Source organism: Arvicanthis niloticus, chromosome 3 (assembly GCF_011762505.2).
Source record: "Arvicanthis niloticus isolate mArvNil1 chromosome 3, mArvNil1.pat.X, whole genome shotgun sequence".
Taxonomy (NCBI): domain Eukaryota; kingdom Metazoa; phylum Chordata; class Mammalia; order Rodentia; family Muridae; genus Arvicanthis; species Arvicanthis niloticus.
The window spans coordinates 87,782,502-87,810,255 of record NC_047660.1 but is presented as its reverse complement, the minus strand read 5'-3'; the positions used below and the strand labels follow the sequence as shown (position 1 = coordinate 87,810,255).

The 27,754-nt window shown below is 38.5% G+C and overlaps 1 protein-coding gene across 2 annotated transcripts in view; it reads right to left on the bottom strand.

The window, feature by feature from the left end:
• Positions 1–27,754, bottom strand: part of Grid1 (glutamate ionotropic receptor delta type subunit 1) — a 714,697-nt gene that overhangs the window by 113,686 nt on the left and 573,257 nt on the right. For both annotated transcript variants that reach the window (XM_034499262.2, XM_076931489.1), the window contains exons 9-12: positions 14,808–14,909; positions 13,081–13,278; positions 8,886–9,210; positions 7,653–7,791 (exon numbers count right to left, since the gene is read on the bottom strand). In XM_034499262.2, the coding sequence (XP_034355153.1) occupies positions 7,653–7,791; positions 8,886–9,210; positions 13,081–13,278; positions 14,808–14,909 (764 nt within the window). The remainder of the gene's footprint in view (positions 1–7,652; positions 7,792–8,885; positions 9,211–13,080; positions 13,279–14,807; positions 14,910–27,754) is intronic.

The following is a 27,754-nucleotide window of genomic DNA, read 5'->3' as shown; positions in this document are numbered from 1 at the left end:
GTTAAGAGCACTGACTGTTCTCCCACACGTCCTGAGTTTAATTCCCCCCAACCACATGGTGGCTCATGACCATCTGTAATGGGATCCAATGCCCTCTTCTGGAGTGTCTGAAGGCAGCTACAGTGTACTCATATACAATAAATAAATCTTTAAAAAATTGTATTGTACAAAACTAACCTACAATTCTGAAAGAGAATATAAATACGTTTTATATGGTTATGTGCAATTTATGACTATATAAATACCCCCTTTGACTAAGATTATGAAATAACTGTGAACTTTCATCACAAACAAAAAAAATTCTTAGGTATCAATTCAGCTAAAGATACAATAAATTCTGAAAAATAGAAAAGATGAAAATCTATCCTGTGTTCATTGGTTGAAACAATCAATACCACAAAAATAACCATACTAAAATATGAAATAATCAATACCATTAAAATAACCATAGTAGAGCTGGAGAAATGGCTCAGAGGTTAAGAGCACTGACTGCTCTTACAGAGGTCCTGAGTTCAGTTCCCAGCAACCACATGGTGGCTCACAACCATCTGTAATGAGATCCGATGCCATCTTCTGACCTGCAGAGATACATGCAAGCAGAATATTGTATATATAATAAATAAATCTTTAAAAAATTAACCTTAGTAAAATACATTGATAGATACAACAGAGAGGCACTTAGGAATAACCTAAATCTGTGTCTCTAGGTCACATGATATGTGAAAATTGAGCCAGGGTCATTCAAATTTGGCTCTAGAATAAATTAGGCTTATTTCCCTCTAAAAAAAAAAAAAACACTTGTGAAGCAAAAGCAACCCTATCAAAAGTCAAAAGCCATTTTTCATAGAAATAGAAAAAAATGACCCTGGATATCCTGTTCATCGAGGGAAACATCTGAATACCCAAACAATCTTGAGGAATATAAACACACATGACTGCATCAAATTACCTTTTGTGTCAGAGTAACCCACAAAACTAGAGTAAACTTAAGCAGTGTAACATGGGAGAAAAAAAATCAGATACAGACAGATGAATATAAGAGACGAAAACCATGGAAATAAGCCTGTGTGGTCATAGGTAACAAATCTTGAACCATGATGCTAACAGTACGTACTAGAGAAAGCCAACTTTTCAATAGTTTACATTGGGAAATTGGATATTCCATATGCAAAGAAAAAAAAAACACTTCATATCATTTGTAAACAAAACAAACGAAACCTCAACCATGAGATCTGAAAATATAAAACTTCACAAAGAAACTGGGGAAAACATTTTGGTATTTGACTGGGCAATGATTTTATTTGATTTTTTTGTTTTTTTAAAAATATTTTTATTGGATATTTTATTTACATTTCAGATGTAATCCCCTCCCTCCCCCCACCCAGGAACCCCCTATCCCACCCACTCCTCCTGCTTCTATGAGGATATGCCACCACCTACCCTCCCACTCCCACCTCCTCATCCATGATTTCCCCCAAATTGGGGTGTCCAGCCTTCACTGGACCAAGGACTTCCTCACCTACCTATGCCTGACATTGTCATCCTCCCCTACATATACAGCTGGAGCCATGGGTCCCTCCCTATATGCTCCCAGGCTGGTTGTTTAGACCCTAGGAGCTCTGGTCAGTTGGTATTGTTGCTCTCTTCATGGGGCAATAAACCCTTTCAGCTCCTTCAGTCTTCTCCCTCACTCCTCCATTGGGAACCCCATGATCACCTCAATGGTTAGCTGTGAGCATCCGCCTCTGTATATGTCAGGCTCTGGAAGACCTCTAAGGAGATAGCTATATCAGGCTCCTGTCAGCATGCACTTTCTGGCATCCACATCAGTATCTACCTTTGATGAATGCACAAGGAATGGTTACCCAGGTGGAACAGTCTCTGGAGAGCCCCTCCTTAAGTTTCTGTCCCATGCTTTGTCTCCACATTTGCTCCCATGAGTATTTTGTTACCCCTTCCAAGAAGGGCCGAAGCACCCACACTTTGGTCTTCCTTGTTCATGAGCTTCATGTGGTCTGTGAGTTGTATCTTGGATATTGCGAGCTTTTGGGCTAATATCCAATTATGAGTGAGTGCATACCAAGTGTATTCTTTTGTGATTGGGTTACCTTATTCAGGATGATATCTTCTAGTTCCACCCATTTGCCTAAGAATTTCTCAAATTCATTGTTTTTAATAGCTGAGTAATACTCCATTATGTAAATGTACCACATTTCCTGTATCCATTCCTCTGTTGAAGGATATCTGGGTTCTTGAGTTTGAACCTCAGATCTCACAAGGCCTAAGCGCAGCGTCACAGGAGTACCTCAGCTCTTACTGTATCCCCACCAACAGATAAATGTTCAAAGAAGGAGCTCTCTCTCTCTCTCTCTCTCTCTCTCTCTCTCTCTCTCTCTGCTTTGGTTTTTCTGGCTGGCCAGAAAAATAGCTTCTGGCTATTATAAATAAGGATGCTATGAACATAGTGGAGCATGTGTCCTTGTTATATGTTGGAGCATCTTCTGGGTATATGCCCAGGAGTGGTATAGCTGGGTCCTCAGGTAATGTTATGTCCAATTTTTTGAGGAACTGCCAGACTGATTTCCAGAGTGGTTGTACCAGCTTGCAATCCCACCAACAATGGAGGAGTGTTCCTCTTTCTCCACATCCTCACAAGAATATGCTGTCACCTGAGTTTTTGATCTTAGCCATTCTGATTGGTGTGAGGTAGAATCTCAGGGTTGTTTTGATTTGCATTTCCCTGATGACTAAGGATATTGAACATTTCTTTAGGTACTTTTCGGCCATTTGAGTCCTCTCAGTTGAGAATTCTTTGTTTAGCTCTGTACCCCATTTTTAATAGGATTATTTGGTTGTCTGGAGTCTAATTTCTTGAGTTCTTTGTATATATTAGATATTAGCCCTCTATCAGATGATGATCCCAAAAGTGAAAGCAACAACAGTAAATATATGCACATAAAATTATAACAATCTAAAAATCTTTACCACAAAAAGAAAATCTACAGAAAAAATTAAAAAGCCTGTGAAGTGATAGAAAATATCTTAAAACCATGGATCTGGTAATATGTTAAACTACATAAACAAAAAAACTACTCCACAGCAAGAAAACAAATAGCTGGATTTATACACAGTCCAAGGACCTTTGCACGATGACACAGATCTTTAATCCCAACATTCATTTGGATCAAACAAAAAGATGGCAAATTTGAGGCCAATCTGGGCTAAAAAGCAACACCTTGTATCAAAATTAATAAAATGTTTGAGTGACCTGAATAGATGTTTTTCCAAACATACATTGGCCATATGTACATGATAATTAAATGTTCAATAGTATTCATTTTCAAATGAATGAAAATCAAAATATGTCTATTACAATGGCTATTTGTGTGGAGAGCTGACAGAAGGTGGCTATCATCCTTGCAGCCATCTTGGACCATATACTCTGACAAGACACTTGTTTACAATGGTCTACAACAGCTGAGCACACTGTGATAACATCTTGTTTTAGATATCCTTGGGTGTGTGAGACTTAAAGGTGTGTGACTTAAAGGCATGGCTTAGAAGTGAGACATATAAAAGGCAAGAGGCAGACAGAAGAAATTATTAGAACCTTAGACATTAGACATTAGTACTCGAGACTGAGACTTGGAAAAAGAACTTGGAACTTGGAAAGTACTCGAGACTTAGAACTAGGAACTAGGACTAGGAACTCAAGACTTGGGACTTGGACTAGGAAGAGAGACTGAAGAATAAACGGGATTGAATCACATTCTGTCTGGTCTCCATTCCTTGAGTCCGTCCTCACTCTCTCTCTTGCTGAACCCTGACCGGAGGACCGGAGCAGCTTAGGGCAGTACAAGCCGGAACAATTTAGCCCCCAAGGCTTTTGGCAGTGTGGGTTCCAACATTGAATGTCTGTGACATTCTGGCCCCCAAAAGAGGAGCAGCTCAGGCCACAACATATTTGTACATTGTTAATAAGAATATAAATTACTATAAAAATATAGAAGAGTGCAGAGATTCCTTCTAAAGGACATTTAGAAATTCTATATGATCTGATAACCCAACATTTTCAGTTTATGACTAAAGGAAATGAAGTTACTATCTCGAAGAGAAATTGCTGTTTCTGTCTATTGCAACATCTTTCACTATGGCCAAGATAGGAAATCAACCTAAAATGTTCTCTATGGATGGATGGTTAAGGAGATTGTAATACAAATGATGATAGACAGGACAGATAGTGATATAACTCGCATGTTACTCGGCACTTAAAAAGAAGGAGCCATTATCATTTATAAAAACCTAGAAGTCGTTAAATAAAAAAACAACAGGCACAGAAAGACAAATATTTCTTCTTGATCCCACTTGCAGGCAGAGCCTTCAAATGTCTAACTCCTGAAAGCAGAGAGTGGAATGGTGACTGGAAGGGACCAGGTGTAAATGGGAATAGATTTTCATTACAGTGTGATATGTTCTGGAGATCTAATGAACATTGTGGTGGCTACAGCTAATGACACTAGGTTTTATACTTGAAACTGTTTGGATTTTAACACATATCCACATGGTAATCATGAGAACTGACAAGTGTGGATCTGTTGCTTAGCTTTGTTATAGCCATAGATCGTAGAGTCAGTGGGAAGAATAGCCTTTCACCTTGGAAGTGCTGATAGCTTTACATTTACATAGTGTTTCTGGCAGATACAGTTTTGGCTGGTAACCAGTTCTATGCAAAGGACTAATCCTTTCCAAATGAACATTAAAATTGTTTATTTCAAACTTTCTTTTCAGAAAAGGAAATACATTCATGTAGTTTGAATTAAAAAAAAAAAAAAAAAAGACTGTTCAATGAATACTCCCAATCTGTTGCCTAGCCACTGAGCCCATATCTGGTAGTAGTAAGTGATTCTATTTTAAAACATTAAGGTACAAAGCCTACAAATCTTCATTTCCAAATTTGATAGCACAGCTTCCCATGTTGCCTCTGGTCTTGGTGGCCGGTCTCAGTCTGGGTAATCACACCATTCACATTAGGACGGAGAGCCTTGTTAAGAGCCTCCACTCCCACCTTCATAGTAGTACCTGTAGTGTTTGGCCTCACCTCTCCCCAAAGCACTTTTAGTATATTGATTTTTAATCTATTGTCCCTGTAGGGGCAGGGGCAGGGGCAGGTCTCCTACCTGATATTGTATCTAAATTTTTCTCAACAGTACAGAGTCCATACTATTCAATAAACAATTCTTGGAAAAGTAAATAAACAAAAAGCCCACTTCAACCAATCTTCAATCTAAATACAGAAACTCATATAAAACTGGTTACACACCAAAGAAGAAAACATAAGAGGGAAAAAGTTTTAGGAAGGAGACAATTTCAAGTTCTGAGGCCAGGGAAAATGTGACGTCAAGAGTATGACCAACTCAGGAAAGCACATGATCTACATTAAACATCATCAAAATTAACATCTTTGCTCTGCAATCCAGCTAAGAGGTTTAAAAGGCAAGCTGCAGACTGGAATAAAATGGTTGCAAATCATATATCAGGTGAAGAAATGCATTTAACAAAGTATGTAAAATTTATTTTAGAAAACACCCAATGGACCCTCAAAAGCCAATAGCAGGGTTTAAACAGTTCAACTAGAATAGAAATAAAATTCAAAAACTGATATTTTAGTGACAAGAATGTATTAAGTAAATATGCATATTAAAAAGTATTCATGGTTGCTCATTAGGAAAATGTAAATTTAACCCACAATGAGACATCACAATAAGACACGTCAGAATGAAGAAATAAGAGATGGAAAGAAAACCAAACACCAATGGAGTTTCTTATAAACTTCATCAACTGCCATACAACATGGCAATTGCACTCTTAGGTCACAACTACATGTAAATAAATGCTTGTGTTCACACAAAAACCTACAGAAATGTTCATAGTAGCATTATTCACAATTGCCAGCAACTGGAAGCAGCCCTGATATTCTCCAATGGGTGGATAACTAAACTAAACTACATGGAAAGCACACATCAGTGAGAAGCAATGAACTATGACGACACTGACAACCTGAAAGAGTGTGTGAGGCATTAGGCTGACTGAAAAAAGACACAGTCAAAGTGCATCATTCCATTCATAAACATATTTAATGGAAAATATAAATAAACCCAGCCAATCATATCAGTATCAGCACCTAATTGTAATACAATATTACAGCTTTGCTCGATGTTGCACTGGGGAAAACTCGGCTGAGCATAGGAGACCTCATTGTGTTATTTCTTACAACTGCATATAAATCTAAGTTATCTCAGTAAAAGTATCAATTTCATAATGATATCAGATAATATCAAATTGAATCTTGAATCCTCATCAAGGCATTTGCACTCATAAATAAAATAGGGAGGTTGGAGCAAAAGGAATAGGTTGAAACAGAACATTCTATAGATGCATGGATAAAAAAAAAAAGCAATATGCTGAAGATAATGTAGTGAACTAAAACAGGAAAGCAGGAGCCCCACAGCAAAGCCCAGGTGACAGGCCATGGTGGAACCACTGTGCTACCCAGCTAAGTTCAGAAAAGACCCAGGCCTGCTTTCTCCTCAGCACCGTCAGCTCTGTAGACACGTTTACTTTCACTTTTGTTCTTTCTTTCAGTGATTTGCACTGCATTTGAGAATCTGATCATGATCAAGACATTTTCAAAAATAACTCCGTGATATCAAATTTATTCTTTTATTGTAGAATTTTAATATTCTTTTCAAAAATGAAGAAAGTCATACATGGAATGATAGTTTAAATAAAAAACAATTCACTCTTGATAAAACTGTTATAATTTTATAATTATATAAGCAAAACTAAAGAATTGGCATACGTGTATGTATGTGTGGGTGTGTGCATATGTGTATGTGTGTGTGTATGTGTGTGGTGCATGTGTGTGTATGTGTCTGTGTGCATGTGTGTGTGTACATGTGTGTGTGCGCACACATGCATGTGTGTGTGCGTATGTGTGTGTGTACATGTGTGTGTGTGTGTGCACGCATGCATATGTGTGTGCGTGTGTGTGTGTGCATGCATATGGGTGTGTGTGTGTGTGTGCACGCTCACATGTTTACCTTGGCTGGCATATAGAGGTCAGAAGACAACTTGAGTGATCTGTCTTTCTTTCCACATATAAGTGGATTGAATTTAGCTCAGCCTTGACATTCGCCCTCTTTACCAACTGTGCCATTTCTAAGACCCAATTAACAAGTTTTTTAAAAAAATAATTTGAAGGTTTTTGAAGATCTGAAAACATATTAGACTTGTGATTTTCATTAATTTTAAATGAATGTTGATAAAATTTTGATTAAATGAGTCTACTTTCTAGTTTAAAGTATCTGAGGAAATTTAATCTGTTAATTTTAGTGTTTCAGTTTATTACTTTTATAATTGATGTTTAAATGTTCAGACAAATGTAATTTAATTAATACATGTATGTAATTATGACTAAAATAAAACACAGGATCAGAGCCCTTCTATAAAATAACTTCTTCATTCACTTGCAGAGCCTACATCAGGGTCTATCTCTGCCTGGTGTCTCTCTGTGACATGAGGCAGCCTCAACAAGATTACATCCTCTCTGAAGCCTTTCATAGCTGATGGACATCAAGGAAGTGCAGACTTACCTTATGGGGTTGTCCATCCTGGACACCGTGAGGAAAGCGGCAAGGTTGGCTGTGTAGGAGGAACACACAATGAGAGTGAAGAGCCACCAGCTGCCCATCACAATGCGCATGGCCACAGAGTTCACTGAAGACTCACCACCTGCAGAATCAGAGGAATTAACCTTATATGCCTCTCACCCAGCAGAGTTGGCCCTCCTTGGCCAAGCTCAAAGACTGCTAGCATGTGTTCACAGGACATTGTATTTTTAAGGAACTGTCCTGCAAACCACTAATATTGGGAAAGGCCAGAGGATGATAAAAGACCCACCAGACACACACTCCCCAAAAAGATGGAAATCTAGTGATGAGAAAGTTGTCATAACACCAAAAATATAGTCTTCCAGCCAGAAGATTCTATCTCAATTTGGCAAGAGCTTCGAGGGCTGATGCCTAATATAAGATCTTTGGCAATTTCAAATTCACAGAGTGCACTGATTCTGTAAATAAGGAACTTCTTTCTACCTGGAGGCCTTTCTGCTTTCTTTTAACCCAGAGAAATAAGATTCCCCATATCACTTTTATTAATATTCGGCCCTCACTGGGTGATCCCACACACAACCAGGACTTCCAGAAAGCATCGCATACAGCTTTCACTGAGAAGCTACCTCTTTATGGACATTATTTTTCTTTGGACCCTTAGGTGGCAGTTGAAGAAAGCTCCTCCCTCCACATTCTTCTTCTATAACTTTGAAAAGCTTTTGCCATGATGCACACAGGGCAGAGATTTACATGAAGAAATTTGCAATTTTCCATTTCTAGTCAAAAGTGCACAATCCTGAAACCCACCACTAGATAGAAGTGCTATCAGACCCCTGGAAGGTAGGAGGCTTTGTATTTGAAAAACTGCTTACAGATGGCTGCACTGTGTTGATGTTTGATCTGAGGTCCATTTGACAACCTCATGTGCATAGCAACCACTCTAACGTGAGAGAGGGAGAAAAGGCACTGAAGTCCAAAGTTAATCTTATCAAAAATGGAGAATCAGGATTGGAAGTTGAGTTTTTGTGGCTTTATTTAATCTCTGCCTGGTATTGTTTAGAAAAACGAAGTACAATCTGATATTGGCACTGTCCTGAGATCAAATAAAATTATAATTTAAAATGACTTTTGTGGTACGCATCTGAGAATTTTGCCAAAGAATGAGCTTTTGCTGGCTCCCAAGTCTATTTAGACAACAGAAAACTGGAACTGTACCTTGCTGGACAAAGGCTCCATAGACAATCCAGATGGCACTGTGCAGGGTAGCAGAAGCTGAGGGTCGTGGCTGAGTGGCGCTCTGAGATCTTACAGCCTGTATCCGATTCAACACGAATATGAGCACGCCTACCACAGGAATGGCTGCGGCAATGCAGGCCCATACTGCAAAGTCAAAGGGGGCAAAAAGGGAGAAGATGCTGATTTTCTCTTCAGGCTTCTTGATGAGGATTCCTACTGAGTAGTCCATGTATCGCTTGCTGAAGTCCACAACACTCTCTCTCTCTGGAGTGATGGTAATAGCAGAGATGGCCAAGTCTGCTCTCTGAAAGACAAAGAAGTTCATGAAAGGTGACCTTGAGCTCTTTGTTGATTTCCACCCTAGGTCAAGGTACACCTTCTACCCATTTCAAAGATCTGCTCAGAGGCAATGTGCTTGAGAGCTGACTTGGGAGAACTCAGAGAATGAAAGAAAAACCCAACACCATGTTGTCTATCTACTACCCACACTTCATCTTACAGATATCTCTCCCTGGACCTAGAACCGACTTCTGGATCACTTGTTCTTAACCCGTGGGTCACAACCCTTTTGAGGAGTTGAATATCTGATATCCTGCAAATCACATATTTACATTATGGTTCATAACTAGCTAAATTACACTTATAAAGTAGCAACAAAATGGTTGGGGGTCAGCACAACATGAGGAACTGTATTAAAGGGTCACAGCATTAGGAAGGTTGAGAACCACTGTTCAGACAACAAAATTCAATAAAGTATTTTCACTTTCTATGAATTGTACTTGTTCATTATCTTATCAGTCTACCAACCAAACTCTGTCTCCTCTTGTTTCTGCCTGTGTTCCTGTCAAAAGTGTCATGATACTGAAACTCACCACCAAATAGAAGTGTAATCCAAAGGGACATGTGGCCTTCTACTTCCTACCAAGGACACCCTTCTTCCTTCAAGGTGAATCTGCATCCTCCCTGCCTGGCAAGGGCACAGATGCATACTATTTCTCCAGAAAGCTTCTTCAACTTTCATTATTCCATATCAGTTGGCTTTACTTCTAAAATAATTCAGAAGTTAAATGACTGTACAACTATACTCAATCTCAAAAATATATTTGTCTTTGTTGATTTTTAAGCAGTTTTTATTTATTATTTGTGTGTGTATATATTTGAAGAGACAGACAAAGAAAAGAAGAAGACAGAAAGTATAATTGCAGGTATATGTGTGGAGGTCAGAGGACAACTTCATCTATTGATACTCTCCTACCTTCACATGGGTTCTAGAAGTTAAATCTTGGCCTTCAGTCTTGAACAGTAAGTATTCTTTACTTTTTGAGCAATCTTACTGCCTTTCTTGCTTTATGTAGATATTTTAAGCTGAGGTAACATCCTCAAAAAATAGAGGGATCACATATTACTCTTAGCTCAAGACCTGAAGACATGTTGATTGATTCTTCCTATAGTTAGGAAGATTCTCTCTGGACATGCCATAGTATAACCTTAAAATCATCCTCCAAGACTGCATTAAAATGAACCATTTGGTAAAGGTTAAAAGTTCCATGCTTAGATCAGTGAATGGGCAGTAGATAATGGGACCTATAATCCCCCTTTGAACACAAAGGTGCTAAAAGGTACAGTCAGCATCCTGACCTTGCCTCAAGGAATCTACAGAAATAGGTATGTTTTAGAATGACCAATTAAGACTGCATATCTTAACTATAAGCTCAAACAGAGAAAATGTACTTAGGAGGATTTTATAAGGTTGAATATGTTAGTTTGAAGACAGAGATACATGAAGGTCCTAAGTTGAATTCTAACAACCTAAAGTAACATGGGGAAATTGTTGAAGGTACCTATGACAGAGCATGCTGGATTCTTATCTTCCTTCTCAGGAACCAAAGATCAAGAAATCTCTTTTACGGTTTAGGAGTTTGCACAATATTTAACATCTGAGAAATAGGGCCCCTGAGAGGCTTAGCAGGTAAGGGATCCTACTACCAAGCTGGACAACCTGAGTTTGGTCCATAGGACCCATATGATTGAAGAAAAAAATGGACTCCTGCAAGTTGTCCTCTGGTCTCCATATAGACTCAGTGGTATGTGTATAATTGTATACTACACACACACACACACACACACACACACACACACACAGTAATAAAGAATAAGGTTCATAAAATATTTAAAGAGCTGTAAAAGAGATTAAATTGGAGCATGGGAGGTTAATAGCATAGAATGGAGAGGGAACTTATTTATGGAGCAAGATTCAGAGGTATACTGAAATCAACTTAAAAGATACTTTCAGGGGGCTTCCTGTGACTAGAAGAGATAGCCCCCACAAATCATGGAGGCCCTGTACTTACAAGTATGAGTTTTATAGGAAGTAGAATTTTTACCTAAAAGTTTCAACTTATTTCCAAAATATATAAGGATAACATGTTTTTCCTTTGAAAGGAACAAAAGTTACTAGGTATCTTGAGGACAAAAAGAAAACATGTGAAACTTCTCTGAGGGATGTAGCCATGGCACTCGACAAAGGAAAAATGAGGAGACAGTTGAAGATAGAAAGCATATACATCCATATATTAATCTGTACAAACCTCTAGATTTCATGTAGAAACTTGAATGTATACATCAAGGGTAGACCATAAAATTGATTCAAGATTTTAATATAATAAATAATCAAGAACACAGGAAATCATATGGAACAAAGTACATGAGGGCTTTTCTGGATGACCACAAAAGGGTACACAGGGTAGGGAAGGCTACAATGTCTAAGGGGTACAGAAATATACAAGAAATATACAATTATATCATATAATTATGCCAAGTGAAGTGCCACATACCAGGGACCACACATGATGTACCTCCATATATACCCAAAGTTCCCCACTGCTGCAATATACAGAAGTGCTTCTCAATCTGTGGGTCGTGAGCCCCACAGGGGTCACATATCAGATAACTATATATTTACATTAGGGTTTATAACAGTATCAAAAGTACAGTTATGAAGTAACAAAATAGTTTTATGGTTAGAGTCACCAGAACATGAGGAACTATATTAAAGGGATGCACCACTAGGAGGGTTGAGAGCCACTGCTACAGGAGAGACAAGGAGACTAAGGCATAGGAGCAAGAACGGAATTAACCATAACTATATATGAGTGACCACAGTGGGATAATGGAAGTGCTTAGAGAACAGATTACAGTGGTGCTTGTACAATCTCTGTACAATCCCCAAATATCACTGAAACAAAGATTTAAACTGGGTAATTTTTATAGTATCTAAATTCTACTACAATAAAGTTTCTTTTCTAATAAAAGATTAATGAAACTGGTGAAGTAATAGGCTTACTGTCTTCCTGCACATGTTTAGAATGTAAGATTCTGTTTCATGAGAAAAAGACACAATACCCTTAAATAATCAGAACAAAAGGTTGTGGTCATGAAGTAGCAGAGAGGGTGGCCTTCAAGATGTTAATACAATACAAGGGAATATTGACACTAAAGGTGACTAGAGATCAGTGAGACAAGGGACCGTGAGTGCAGGTTTATCCACAGCCAATATCATGAATTTTCAAGGTCAGTGGAAGCAGTAATATAAGAGAGGGGGTCATCGTTGTAATAGAGGTCATAAAATAGCAGGAATTAGAGTAGAAGAGGATGAATCACCTTCATGCTGTAAGTTTCAATGAGGAATTAGTCTGCAGATAGGAGGAAAGGTGACAATGTGAAATTGTTCTGGGAAAGTATGGGGATGCCACACCTTCAACACACAAGGCCGATGTGTGACCATGACCACTCACATCTATACACCCACATTTGCATGTGCACATACTACACTTGTGGTCTGTGAGACATTGAAGAACAAGCACTTAGAACTCCTTGGGGAGGGGGATGAGTTTCCCACTTCAGGCCAAGTATGGAAGTGGTTAGTGGAAGAGCTAATTACAGAGAAGGTTTATTATAGTGGGTAGACCCCAAAGGTATGAATAATGTACAAAAAGGAAAAAGTTGAGGTTGTCAGAGTATGAGAAAATAAAAAAGCAAAAACAGGCACAGAATGGAAGAGGGAGAGGAAAGGGATGCCTCAGTGTAGTCCTGAGGACTCAAACATGTAATGAGCCAAATTCGGGTATCTCTTAGAGACAGTGGAATGATTTTTGGCCCTGATCCCGAAACGTACCTTGCTAATGAGCTCCCCGATCATCCCGTTCCAGGAGGTATTATGGAGCTGGTGACCATACCTGCCATCAGGGGCCTGGTATATCTCATATTTGAATCCTAGAGCCTTAGCCAGCGCATCCAGCACATCTATGGAGAACCCTTTGTAACGCTTGGGCTGTCCAAGGATATTCTCAGCTACCATCACAAAAGGCTCTTCCTGCAGAAAACAGAATAAACATTCTTCAACCCAACAGGTTCACTGACGTATATTCCCAAGATATTGATACAGAGAACAACCTGATGAACTGTAACATTAGAATGTTAGTATTAGGGCTGGGGGCATAGCTCAGTGGAAAAGCAAAGATTTACCAAATGCAAGACCCTAGGTTCCATCCCCAGCATAGACAGTAATGATACCAACAGCAACAACAATAGTGAAATATTGGTATTTGTCCAACTTCTACCCAAAGGCTGAACTCCTCTGCCCTTTTCTAAAAGCACTTTGTGGACAGTCAAGGTACAGTGCACAGAAGCAATGCTCCAGCCAACAGGTCAGCATGGGGCAGTGGGGATTTAATTGTTCCGTGTATATCTTCCTAGCCTCTATCCTAACCCTCAAGCCCCATAATAAAATGGTGTATATTCTTTCCTTCTTCTATAGAACTCATAGTGACATTGGACTCTGTCCTTAGTATATGCCACTATTCTAGGGGAGCCATGGAAGAATTGTAACTCTTTTTATGTAGAATAATGCATGGTCATAAAACTATGTGATATTAGAAGGAAAGAAGACACCAGTTCATCTATCAGGTTGTACTAGAAAATAAGTGCCCATTAACAGGTCAAAACTACAACATACATCAAAGGATAGGAAAGGATTAAACCCTTGGATCATGAATCCAAAACCATGACGAGTTCATACCTACAGATTATATGCTATGTCCTGGAAGGTAGATGACCATCTATAAAACATTTCTGCCATCCATTCCCACCATTGGGGATGGTGTGAAACTGAACATGAAGGTGCTGAGGGCAAACAGTCCCAGGGAGTGCATCTAACTGAGTTACTTTAGTTAAAAGAAACAGGATGCAAGGCTCACTCATAGTATGTATGTAGGGAATGCAAACATGCTACATGAGAAGGTTTGTGAGTTTCTTTGTGGGAAGCAAAGAGTTGAGTTATGATTGGCCTACCCAAAAATGAGAAAAAAATTAAGTTTTTCTAAAAGAAAAAAGTAAATTAAAATAAAATATCAGTTTGACAATTGTACAAGTCTATGATTCTAGAAAGTCTATGTAGAAAAAGTATAACTAATGAACATTTATTCATTGCAAATTTATTATCACTTTTGCCCTCAGCAGTGTTGTACACTAGGAAAATGTTTTCCTCTGACCATCTTTCTGGGGAGCCCAGCTATCCACACTGTTCTCCCAAGGAATAGAAGGAGGTCAAGACCCAGGTCACATTTCTAAAATTTCTTGGGAGCCCAGCAACATGAGTGGTTCTTCTACAGCAAACCCTGGAAATCCCTGGGGAGACTTCCATCTCACTCTCCATTAGATTAGCCATATCATTATTTGAATGACAAGACTCCTGGATCAAGTGGATCCTCAACATCTCCCTCTTAACACTGCATTAACCAGAGAGACTTTAATATCCCCTCCTCAAGACCGTATTAACCATAGAGTAGCCTCTGACTCAGAGACCTGGAGAACAAAGTTCCCAGGACATCCCCATGATCCTACCAAGACAGTCACCACTTTGAGAGTCAGTCCTTGGAGGCGGCTGCCCATGGGCCTCTCCTGCAGACTGCCATTCAAGCCCTTCTCCGAGTCCCAGGTCGCCAGCTGTGGAGGAAAAACAGAAGAGTATAGGATGAAAGACTTGTAAACACCTTAGGGGCTCTTCCCAAACCAGGATCTTAAATCAGAGAGGTAGACAACAATAGCTGGACTTCTTAGAGAGCCAGAGAGATCTCAAAACCATAAAGAGGAAAAAAATACATCAAACAGAGAGTTTCCTTCTCCTGTTGTCTCATCTGGAGCCCTAGAGTTCCAAAATACCTAAAATAAAGTCAATTGGTAGGATTTGGCCTGTGGAATGAATGTTTATATCTAATTTTATTCTGTCCTCCATGAAAACAATGTCACGGTGTCCCCCAGAATGTGTCCTTTCCCCTAACTGTTCCTTTAACTTTCTATCTGATGATACCACAATGAGTTAAACTGAGAATAATAATTCAATTAACAATATCACAAGCATATAGCTTGCCAAGCATCCTTGGGCCTATAATACCTAGGGCCATATTCTCTCTGCATATTTTTGCTATAGTACGATCTCTATAATGTTTAGTGATATGTAAGTAGAAGCTAGTAGCCAAGTGCATGTGCTTGGTATCTGCCAAATCTTTATGAAGCCTGAGGCTATATCTAATAGTCTGTTGTATCTCTGATGCATATTCTAAGAATATGAAGAGAACTCTGGCTTTGGAACAATATTGATGACAAAGGTGTTCAAGTGTCACTGTTTCTTCCTGCAGCGCTACAAGGTCTCAGTAATAATAATCAGACCCTTGTGTTGTCAATACTTCCCAATTATTAATTGAAGAGATTAAATATATAGAGACAATAGATCCTGCTTGAGCCAACTAAATAAAAACCTTGAGGTCTGGTTATGGGGAATATTAATGCATCTTGACCTACTAGTAGAGCTGCATATTGGGCTCTTCTGGAGGAACTTTTTTTGAACACACCTTGCTCCATCTGTGGAGATTCTGATTTAATAGGCTGGTAGTAGACAATATATGGATATGTTAGTTCTTCAGTTGATTCTATCATTCAGCCAGGACTATGAATCCCTGGTATTAATTAAGTTGGTATTTTCAAACTACAGATATGTGCAAGTCACATGGCTTTTCCATGTACTTTCTGATGAGATTACTCATGTCTAACAAGCTCCCGGGCACTGCTGCTGCTGTTGTCCCATTGGCCACCATTTATAAAGCAAGGGGCTAATGGATAAAACAGCTCTATGCAATGCACACTCTTCATTAGGGAAGAAACACAAGATACCTACTTAACTCCAAATGTATTCATCTGGACATGTACCATGGGGCCCTAAAAGAGCTTTCAACGCTGCACTTAGGATACATCTACTGGCCCAGCACTCCCCGGATTTCTGACACTCAGCCCAAAGAAGCTACTGTCCTGGAAGTTGAGAAAATACTCCACCTGAGAGATAGTATAACTCTGAGACCCAATACAAAACCATCAGAATGAGATTATAGAATTTCATATCCAGCCTAAAAGAAGACTGGCATTTCTTATTGTCACTTTGGACCCAACATCTACTAATATACACTCCAACTTAAATAATAGGATGTTTGCCAGTAGAGACTAAATAATTTAATGTAAAGCATGGTCACATAGTCTAAAGAGCCCACACTACTGCTAACTAATTTGTAGCACACTGGAGTGAAAAGTAAATTTGAGATTCCCTAGAATTCTAATCAAAGATATCAAGGAGGTTGTTAATGGTACCATACTCTGAGAACTGAAACAAGGGAAGCAATGTGCCCATCCCCCAATGTGGTTCCAAGAAATGGCACCCAGACTCTGGATTCATGAAGCTGATTAAAAATTAAGGCCAGGGCTGAAGACCTGGCTTAGCAGTTAAGAGCACTTGCTGCTCTTGCAAAGAACCTAGGTTCAGCTCCAGAACCCTCAAGATGGCTTATAACTTCCTATAAATCTAGTTCCAAGAGATCCAATGTCCTTACCAGGCCTCACAAGTATTAAATGCATGTGGTACACTTACACACATGTAGACAAAACACTTGCATACATCAAATAAAAGTAAATACAATCTTTAAAATAAAATAAAATAAAATGCTTATCAGAGCAAAAGGAAACACCCAGTCAAGGGTTTGGGTCCCTGTTCCCTTTGTATGATACAGAATAGATTTAAGGGCCAGAAATAGGTTGCATTTTGGCCATCTGCATCTGCTTCTGCATCCCATAACTGTTTAGCTGACACTGGAGCTACTGATCCCTGATTTGTGGTCCCTACTTCTGGGTGTGGGTATTATTTGGAGGTGTCCTTTACCATCAGAATGGTAAAGGCATTCATCATTATGATGAAGGCAAACCTGACATAAAAATGTGTCAACTTGATAGTCTATCTTATGTTGTGATTGGATTTCTACAGCTGCTGCCAAGCATCCTTGGCACAGGGAAGGAGAATCTTAACACTTTGATACCCTGTCTTGAATGAGTACCTACTACAGTGCTTTGCCTAGCCTTCATTATCCAGGCTATATTTTTATTGGGATTATACTTCGGCACAAGAATTGAGAGTAAAGGCAAAAGGAGAGCATGAAATAAAACCCAAGTCTGCTTAGGTTTTAGCTTGCTTGCAACACAAGAGCTCTGCCTTTCAATACTTCTCCAAGCATGCTTTGTTTCTACCCACTACTAAGTTCCAGGCAGCACTACTCTGCCTAAGGCCTTTGCAAAAGTTTCCTTATTAGTCTCAGTACTATCAACTCTCCTTTAATCCATCCTCTGTGTGTTGGAAGATACCTTTCAAATAAGTTAACCAGGCCTGGAGAGATGCCTTAGTGGCCAAGAACACTCATTGCTCTTGCAAGAAACCAGGATTTTCAGCACCCTCAAGGTAGTCACAACCATCCTTAACTTCACTTTCAGCAGATTCAATTTCCTTTTCCACCTTTCATGGGCACCAAGCATGCATATTGTACATAGACATACAAACAGGTAAAATCCTTAAGTGCATAAAATATGTCTTTAAATTTTTCAAAACAAATAAGTCAAAACACAATTATCATTTTTTAGTTATACCTCATTTCCTACAGAGTAGCTCCAAATATTCCTAAGTCTGACCCGAAAGAACCACAAGTCCACTCTGACTTTTGGCCCAGGCAGTTTCGATAGTCATGCATATCCCTACCCCAAGAATCCAATTCTTCTCATGCTCATTATGTACCTCCTAATCCTTATGTTCAATTCTTTCTGCCCAGGATGCTCTTTATCTTTTCCTGGGTCTGATAAACAAACTTGTCTTTTTGAAAATACTTTCACTTTAGAATGGTTTTAGAATAACAGAAAAGCAGTAGAAGTCTCATTGATCATTCTCAACTCTAGTCTTCCCCTGATGTTAAGATACAAACATATCAAGCATCATTACCATACATTGATATGTTACATTCATCACAGCTTAATTAATGTTTCTCATGGCCTCCAGGATTTATGCAAAGTCGCATTACACATGGTCTCCAGAGCCTTATACTCAGGATAAGTCTCTGGGGAAGCTATAGGACCTGATTGCTTGCTCTACTCTCTGGGACCATACGCAGAAGCTAGCCTTGCTCATCCCCACAATTTGGTCTTATCTTGTTTCTGACACCACTGTGGTCTCCTCTCCATAGCAGGCTGCTATAACTGGTGAAGATTTGGAGAAGATGGGGGCCTGAAGGTGTGAGTAGCAGATATTATGAATGAGCCATGTATTATAACTGGTCTTACCATTACCCAGATGAGTTCAGAGCATTTGAGACACAAAAGGTTGCCAATAGGTATTTGTTGAGTATATTCACTCAGATTCCATTTTTTTATTTGTAAAATAGAATGTACCTATATTTCCTGCCTGCCAAGTTGAGAGGCTGGTAAAGGAATAAAATAAATCTGAAATAACCTATCATAAAACAGCTTAGTTAAGAATCACAAATAGTGTACAAATCACTTGTATGATATAACCTGAATTACATGTAAAGAAAAAGTGTCAATAAAAATGAAACAAAGTATGTTAAAACATGTATATGTATTACATATAGCCAAAGTAATAGCAAACAGCCATTATTATCTGCTTGTTGCGCATCTTCTTTAATAGGATTTTCACCACTTTAATAGGAAGGAAAATGGAGTTTTAAATAAACAATAACTAGCATAACAATTACACAAATTTCTATCAATGGTTTTTCTCTGACTGAAAGCTGAAAGCCAGAAGTGCATCTAGAGTCTTATGTCATTAACACTCCACTCCACTCCACTCCACTCTTCTAAAACAAATAACCAAATAAGTCCATATTCTGTCTGCAAAAAAACTATGGGGCAGGGTCCAGAGGAAGCATAATTGAGCACTGTCTCATGCAATAAGGCTCCAAGCTAGAGTGATCTGGTGGATCTTGGTGGGTGTGAAGACAAAGAAGTACCCACAGGTGAAGCCCAGATTTATGAAAACAGGAAATCTTTCTCTATTAAGAAAGTGAGATGACATCAAACATTTTTGCTAATATTCAGTCAAATCTAATAAAAGAATATTTAAATCAATTGGACATCATAAGAAAAAAATACAAAACGTTCTAAGCCTGTTATCATCCTTATCTTTGGTTCTTAAAGTGCTTGGGACTTAAAGGGTATTTTTGTTTGCTTGTTTTATTTTCTTTCAATATCAACTTTTTCTTTGGCCTTTAGGCATCCTATAGCCTGCAAAGAAAGAAGAGCTACTTCAAAGTGAAACACAAATTCTGTCTTTCAAACACATCAAAGTGCAACCATGTTCCAGGATTCAGGATCCTTTGCGTTGGGCAAGAAAGCTTATTATTCTGTCAGATGAGGCCAGAGCCCAGTGCTCACAGCTGAGACTATTTCCACAAAGTTATGTGTTCTTACCCAAATCTTAAGACCAGAGTTGGAGCTTTTTGAGGGAGGCAATGCCTCAGAATACTCTATCTACAAGACCAGATCAAGATAGTTCCAATGAGAGAATCCAATGGAGTTTAAAATAATTCCCAATTGCGACCAGTCAACTTAGGAGGGAAATGCGCCCCACCTCCACCCTAAGGGTATATATGGTGTGCCCTGATCAGAATGCAAGGAGTCTGTCTCAGTCAGTAAGAGCCAAATGAGGCTGATAGACTTGATAAATGGAAAGTCAGAAAAGCCTTTGACTTGAAGAAGTCCTGACACTTAGTCACATAGCTCCAGACCATTTCATTTGCGCCTAAGTACATTGACTGTATTTTGTAGACAGGATTTTGTTTGTGGGATCAGTGGATTGATAGCCATAGACACCCACTTTTGACAGCAGACCTGTCAAGATCAGTGCCCAAAAAACTAATTTCTAGCACTGTTAAACAAAACGAGTACTGCTGCTAGTCGATAAGAACTGTGTCTTCATTCACTGTGGAGATCTGTGCTACCCAGACCAGAAACAGGGATGGAACAAGGGGTTATGACCATCATTGCTTGGAAGGAGATATATGGGCTCAAAATCTGATTATGACAAACAACCATTCCAGAGATCAGCCAATTGGAGAATAAATTTCACAAACCACTGGTCTCAGAAAAATGCATTTTCTGAGTCAATTGGGGGTGCTCTTCATGCTGGGACACCAGCATGAACTTAAAAACACCAAGTAGTAAGATGTGTGGATTTAGAACTTAGTGACCCTGTTCTTAGTAAATGCAGGGCTATTAACCCTAAACTGAACAAGATCCTTTTAGAAGATTGGACTTTGTGATTTATCACTTCATTACAGAAGTCGTTCTCTGTTCATGAGGAGGGAGGATGAAAATCTGACTACTTTATAGCTCATGGACCAGTTTCCTAGTCTTGCCCATTCCAGGGACTGAGCAAGAAAGTAGTAAGGAAGGAAGATAACAGATGGGAGGGGAGTCCAGGGAAGGAAAGGAGAAAGGGAGGGAAAGGAAGAAGGAAACTTTATTCACTTAATCCCAAATCCTGTGTTTCATAAAACCCAATACCATAATATGGCAACGACTTGTCAACTGCTACCACTGCACCTGATAGGAAGGTCTCAAGAGAAAGCTAGAATTAGGAACCCATTTTATAACCATGGCACTACCCAGAGCTAAGGTCCCAAGTGAACTTTATCCTTATCAACCTATGACTGGCTAGCATCAGCAGAGTACAGATGCATCACGGAGACAGAAGCTTCAGCGATGATAGCAACTGTGTGTTGGTTTATCATGTCAATGGATGAGCTTTCCTGAAATAATATGCCCACTTTTTTCATTCCATTGCCCAGTATTATTGGAAAACAAACGTGCTCAGTATATGTTTCAAAGTATCATAGGTTTGGATGGAGAACAAGGTGAAGAAGAACTGATTATCTTGAGTGAGCCTGAATTGGACATTTAGCCAGCAATGATTTCAGAAAATTGATTACAAGTCCTTCATTTTTAGGAAAGGGGTTCAGGAGATTGAATCAAAGACCTCACACATGCTAAGCAGCCACTTTACCAGTGAGCTAGTTTCTCAGCCAATTGCCAATTACAACTCATAAGCAAAGCCAAATGCAGGGAAGACGTGCTTAGAAACAAGACAACATCTGAGAAGCAGAGTGTTAGCATCTGGGAGCAGAATGTTAATGTCTTTGGCCAAGATTCCTAATCGGAGGATTCATATGGGGGATTCTAGCCTGTGAGAGCCACTAAGACTAGGTATGGAGGGCTTAAATTGCAGAAGCTGTCAGTCAGCACCATGTTAATAAACTACTACTGAGAAAGGGGCAGGTAAACTCATTAAGTTCCCAGACATACTTTAAGACAGTGACTCACTCTGACAGGGGAGAAATGAAAGACTCTATCTCAACCAAGGCCATTTGCACAAGGAATTGAGCACTTGGTGAAAGTAATACTATCTTAAAGCCAGCCCCAGCATAACGTGGCTCCTGTTCAGAGGACAAAATTGTCAGAATCAGAAATAAGAGTGAAGTAAGAGGAGAACTGTGACATATAGAAACTTCATGACAAGCTTTCAACTAAAGAAAAACAAAACGTTGTCCAGTGATACAAAAGAAGAAGATGAGAAAAACTGGAAACACCACAATTGCCAGGACAACAGGCTCATGACCGTGGCAACAGGCACTCCAGAGCCCAAGAAGCAGAGAGCTCACTGGGATGAACAGACTGACCCCAGAAAAGGTGCCATCACTAAAGTCTGTAAAATTTCTCCTTCTCCTAGGACTCTCTGTTTTCCTCCCTTCCCAGCTCCGATGCTTATAACCACCTGTGAATACAGTGCATGTATATTATTATATAAATTATATATACACATACATGCATATGTAAAATATATATATCTAAAATATATGAGAGAAAATATACTAGTTCTTTCTGAATTTAAATCATTTCACTTAATATGAATTTCTAGCTCCATTTATTTTTCTTAAAATTATCATGATTTCATCTTTCTTTGTGGCTGAATAAAATTCCATCACTTACCACATTTTTATATACTTATTTTTTATTTATGTCTGTGCACACACATGTAAGCATGTGATGCCAGATGTCAATATTGGGTGAGGTGTCTTCTTTAGTCATTCTCTGCCTTATTTTTGAAGCCAACATCTCTGTCTAAACATACAACTAGCTAGTAAGGATCCTCTTGCCTCTGACTCCCTAGTCCTGTGAAGAATGTGTACTCCCACACATGGCTTTTTAAATGAGTTCTGGGAACCCATACTCAGGTTTCTATGTTTGTGCAGCAAACACATTACTGACTGAGCTGTCTCTTGAGTACCCGGAATTGTGTTGACACATCTACTAATAGATGTCTAGACTATTGTCTAGCTATTTTGAACAACTATCTAACACTATTATGCCCAACTATCTCTACAATAGGAATTAGGGTCATTGAGTGCATATCTAGGAGTGGTGTCACTTGGTCATGTAGTCAGTCAGTCTAATCTATCTACTGTCTTTCTTTCTTCCTTTCTCCATTTCTTCCTTTCTCCCTTCTTTCTCTCTCCCTTTCTCCCTTTCTCCCTTCCTCTCTTTCTTTCTTTCTTTGTTTCTTTATTTCTTTCCTTCTTTTCTTTTCTTTCTTTCTTTCTTTCTTTCTTTCTTTCTTTCTTTCTTTCTTTCTATTTATTTATCTATCTACCTGCCTGTTTATCTTAGAATCTCCTGTACTGGTTTTCACAGTAGCTGCATTAGTTCACATTCAGACCAGAGAAAAAGAAGTATCCTTCTTACCCCTCATCCTTGCCATCATTTGTTGATATCTGTTTCCCTGATGTTCTGATTGAGGTGAAACAGAATCCTGAAGCAGTTTTAATTTGCATTTCCGTGATGATCAAGAGTATTGAACATTTTTTAAAATGCTTAGTTCATTAGTCTACTTACTGACTAGAAGACTCAATTTTGTGGTTCTTTATATATTGTAGCTACTACCCCTCTATATAAAAGGTAGCTGGCCAAGATTTCTACTGTTCTATAATCCATCCTCTCATGATGGAAGATGAGCCTCATCTTTCCTTTGCTGTACAGTTTTTTTTTATATTTCACACAAACCCACTTGGCAATTCTTAGGGTCAGTTCCAGTGTTCTTGGAGTCCTTGTACAGAAAGTGTTGGCCTATGCCTATACTGTGAAGTGTTTATTCTTTGTTTTTCTCTAGCAATTTCAACAAAAAGGAAATACTTCAAAATACATGCAAAGAAGATCACAAACTACCAAGTTCCCACTATGTAAACTGGATAAAAAAAATATGACATAGCACCTAAGAGTTATAAGATAGTGTTAAGTTTGCAGATAGTCAACACAAGACTCACAGTGGCTATATCTGAAGAAAACTTACACTTAATTCTCAAATTTAAAGAACTTATCTTTACAGAGAACATATTTAAAAGTTGAATATATACAAGAAATGTGTATGTTCTCCTTTTGAACCATGAGAAAATGTAAAAACTCACTAAAATAGCCTAAACTCCAAGATGGATATTACCAAGTACTATTGAAGATATCAATGTAAAATATGTAGCTGCACCAGAAAGTAGTATGGGACTTTCTTACAAAATAAACATACACTTACCATACAACCCAGCAAATCCATCTCTAGGCATTCTATAAGGAAAATGTAAAATATTCTCATAAAAATATATGTATGAGAATTTTCATAGAAGCTTTATTCATAATATCAAAATAAAACAGAATCTCCAAACTGGTCAGTGATAAATAGATAAATTATGGTATATTTATGCAACCAAATACTATTTCAGAACTAAAAAGCAGCAAGCTACAGACACATGCATCAATGCAGATGAAGCTCAGAAGCATTACAGTATGTGAATGAGGCCAGACACAACAGACTCCATACTTCATGGTTCTATTTATATGACAGTCTCACCAAGGCAATATTACAGGTAATGAAAATAGGTCCATGGTTTCCTGAGGCTGGGAATAGAAGAAAAGTATTACATGCAAGAGGCAGCTGGGGTTCTTGAGGATAACACAAGTAGTCTATATTTTGAGTGTCCTGGTAGTAATTATACACTAACATACATTTATCTGTATTTATAAAATGGGTACAGATAATTGCATCTAAATGCTTTGTGTGTTCGTGTAAAGATTTTGATAAGGTCATGTGCTGGCAAATGGGACCCACTCATCATTTGACGTATCTGTGACCATTTGGAAGGATGATTAGGGGGAAGGAATCTCAAAATAACAGTACAACCCATGGCTGGATACTTGAGTGATGGTGCTTTAACTATTTGGGAGCTATGTGGCATCAAGTGAATAGAAATTACCTGTTCTTATTGTTGACTATCACTTTGACAGAATCTAGAAATAAGCCTAGGAGAGAGGAGCCTGTGGGCAATTCTGTAAGGAGTTATCTTCATTTAAGTTGGCCTCTGAGTATCTCCATGAGGGATTATCCAGATCAGGTTAATTAAGGTGGGAAGAGCAACTTTAACTATGGCCAGCATCACTCCATGGGCTGGGGTCCTGAACTGAATAAAAAAGAAGAAATAGAGTTGAGCAGAAGCATTTGTCCCTCTGCCTTCTTTGTGTGGATGTAATGTGAGAAGCTGTCCCAAAGTTTCCTACCAAGATGATCGATCTATCAACCTTGAATAGTGAGACTAAATAAACTCCATTTCCATTAAGTTGCTTTTGTCAAGAGAATTGTCACAGCAACAAGACAAATGACTAACACAACTATATGTCCATAAAAAATGAGTGAACCTACTTAAATGGTCAAGAATAACATAAAGCCATGAATGGCAGCATACACTTTTATTTCTAGCACATGGGAGGCTGAGGCAGAAAGTGTGTCAGGAGTTCAAGGCTGTCCTGGGCTGCATAACAAGACCTCAAAAGACAAGCACACAAAGAAGGTAAGTGACGTTTTTCCTGCAAATAGTTTCATGAGGGTGGTGATTATATAATATTAAACATAGTATGCTTCAACTTTTTCTAATGCTCATTTCAGTTTGTGAGATGATACACACATTTGCCTAAGCACAAAGGCTGCTATAAGTGGCTGTATCTGGCTTTGTTGAAGCAGTAAGTTTTCAAGGAACATTCTCTCTAGCACAATACAGTTCTATAATACATGAATTGTTTTACAGAGAGGAAGCATTGCTTTTATAATCACAAGAAAAACAATAAAGTGATTTTCATTTTGAAACTACACAGTGATCTAGCTTATGGCTGTAAGGTTGGCTTTGTATCTCTCCTTAATTGTCTTAGGTGTATTGGTTTTGTCTCTTCAAATAAACCAAATGTTCTAGGAATGGTGAAGTAGAACAAGCCAGGCTAGAATCCCATTTCTTCCTCTTGTGTCCTGGGATCTTTGGCAAGTTACTTTGTTGGTTATAACCTTTCCTTGGGTTCAAATATTCTTAGCTACAGCTTTCATTAGAGTCTGTTTCTCTCATGCCTGTGCTATGCTCAAACCCATACTAATAGCTTTCTAAGCTTCATTAGTTTGTATTGACTAGAATTGACTATACTGTACACATTATTCACAATTTGGAATTCTGACAAGTTACATTCTGCAAGCCTGTTCTGTGAATCTCTATATATTTAGAAAAGAAGCGGGTGTCTCCCAAAACACCCTCTCTAAACTCTGGGGCATTTCCTCCCCCTGGTCACCATCGTTTCCCTTTTTTCTTTAATTCCTGTTTATGTTTTAAACACGCTCTTTATGATCCTTTCTCACATCTTCAGGAGTGATCATCTCCCTTTGTCAAGCCTATAATATTCTGACACAGAGCTATGGTAATGCTCTACACAATGTATTAAAATTTCATGTCTATCTATTCAGAAATAGATAATCTCTCTTTTAAGACAGAAACTATTGCTTCTTCATTTTGATTCACTTAATAAAATCTTATTAGGAAATTAATGTTTTTCATCACCCCCTGGGCACTTCCTCATTATTGCCTGTGATATCATGTCTCCTGCAAATTCTAGCTTTTAACAAACCTATGTTATGACCCATATCAGAAGCCCTACAAAAGGCTGGCTCTTTCAGTTCTAACTCGTTTACAATGATGCGAAGTCTCTGAGCTAGGTTTTCTCTGAGAAATGTTTTTGTGTTGAATACTAATATTTTGAATAGTGGAAAAGCATTGACAAAGCAAATTAAATAAATGACATCTAAGGTAGGAGATGCAACTCGGTAGAAGAGCACAGACCTGGTATTCACAAGGTGCTGGGTTCTATCCTCAGCTCCACAATTAGTTAATAATTAATTAATCCATCAACAAAACATATCATTAAAAAGGCACTTTGTCATTACTATAGACCTTTGTCAGTGTAAATGTTCTGGGAACTGGCAGAATCTTACCTTGAGTCTATCCCATGTCAACTGAATCAGTCCCTGGATTTAACCAGGTCATACACCAGCACAATAAAGCTTGAAAGGCATAGCAATTGTTTTATAGTAGCATTGTATCTTGTCCAGAACGTTGACCTACCAGTACTTTTATCTATTAATCTCCATCAAGTTCTATAGTTTTCTTTCTTTTAGTTTGTAAGATGGAAATTATTTTATTGTTATTACCTTAAAATTCACATCTCTTGTGAAATATGGATAATCTTTTTCAAGGACTACAAGACTCGTTAAGTCCAGGTCTATTTTTCAAATTCAACCAACTCTATGCTTTCCATTTGTCCCTCTAACACCTACCTCAGCCAGTATCATTGGCTGCCTGTCATGTTCTCTCTCAAGCCAAGGTCATTTCTATTAAAGAACTCTGGGTACAGCCTTTCTTCTCTTCCCTGATAAAGCTTATCTCTCTGATTCACATCCCATGCTTGGCTCTCTCTCATCTGGCTGGTCTTACCTGATGAGTTATACTTTGAATAAAACCTTTCTAGGTCACTTATTCTACGTGTTTGCAATATTTTCAAGCACAGAGTCTGACTATTTTCTTCACACTCTTAAACACTGTATTGTGAGAAAACAACTTTCATGCTACATAGGATATTTTTGTTGTAGTTTTTTGTTTTTATTTTACTCTTACAAACAAAATATCTGACATGATTTCTGACTCTTAGCACATGCTTTAAAATATCCATTGAATGAACAAATAAATTGAAGATTTATTGAAGGGATACACCAAGCTTTTTCACAAATGACCAGACTACAAATTTCCAAGGATTCTGTAGCCAGATGATCTTTAAGGTAAAATATGCAGTGGGTGTAAATGGTTCTGACAAACTTGACTCATAAAGTTGTAGGTTGGACTAAGCAAAGTGGATATTACTTACTAGTTCTTGACTTTCAATGCATTTATTTGTTTCCTTTGCCTGAATTGTATTTCCAGAGAACTATCTTTCTTCAAAGGTTTAATTTGTTGTTTCTTCAATTGTTTTTCCTGTTTGAGGAAACCTTATTCCCTCACCCCCTGAGC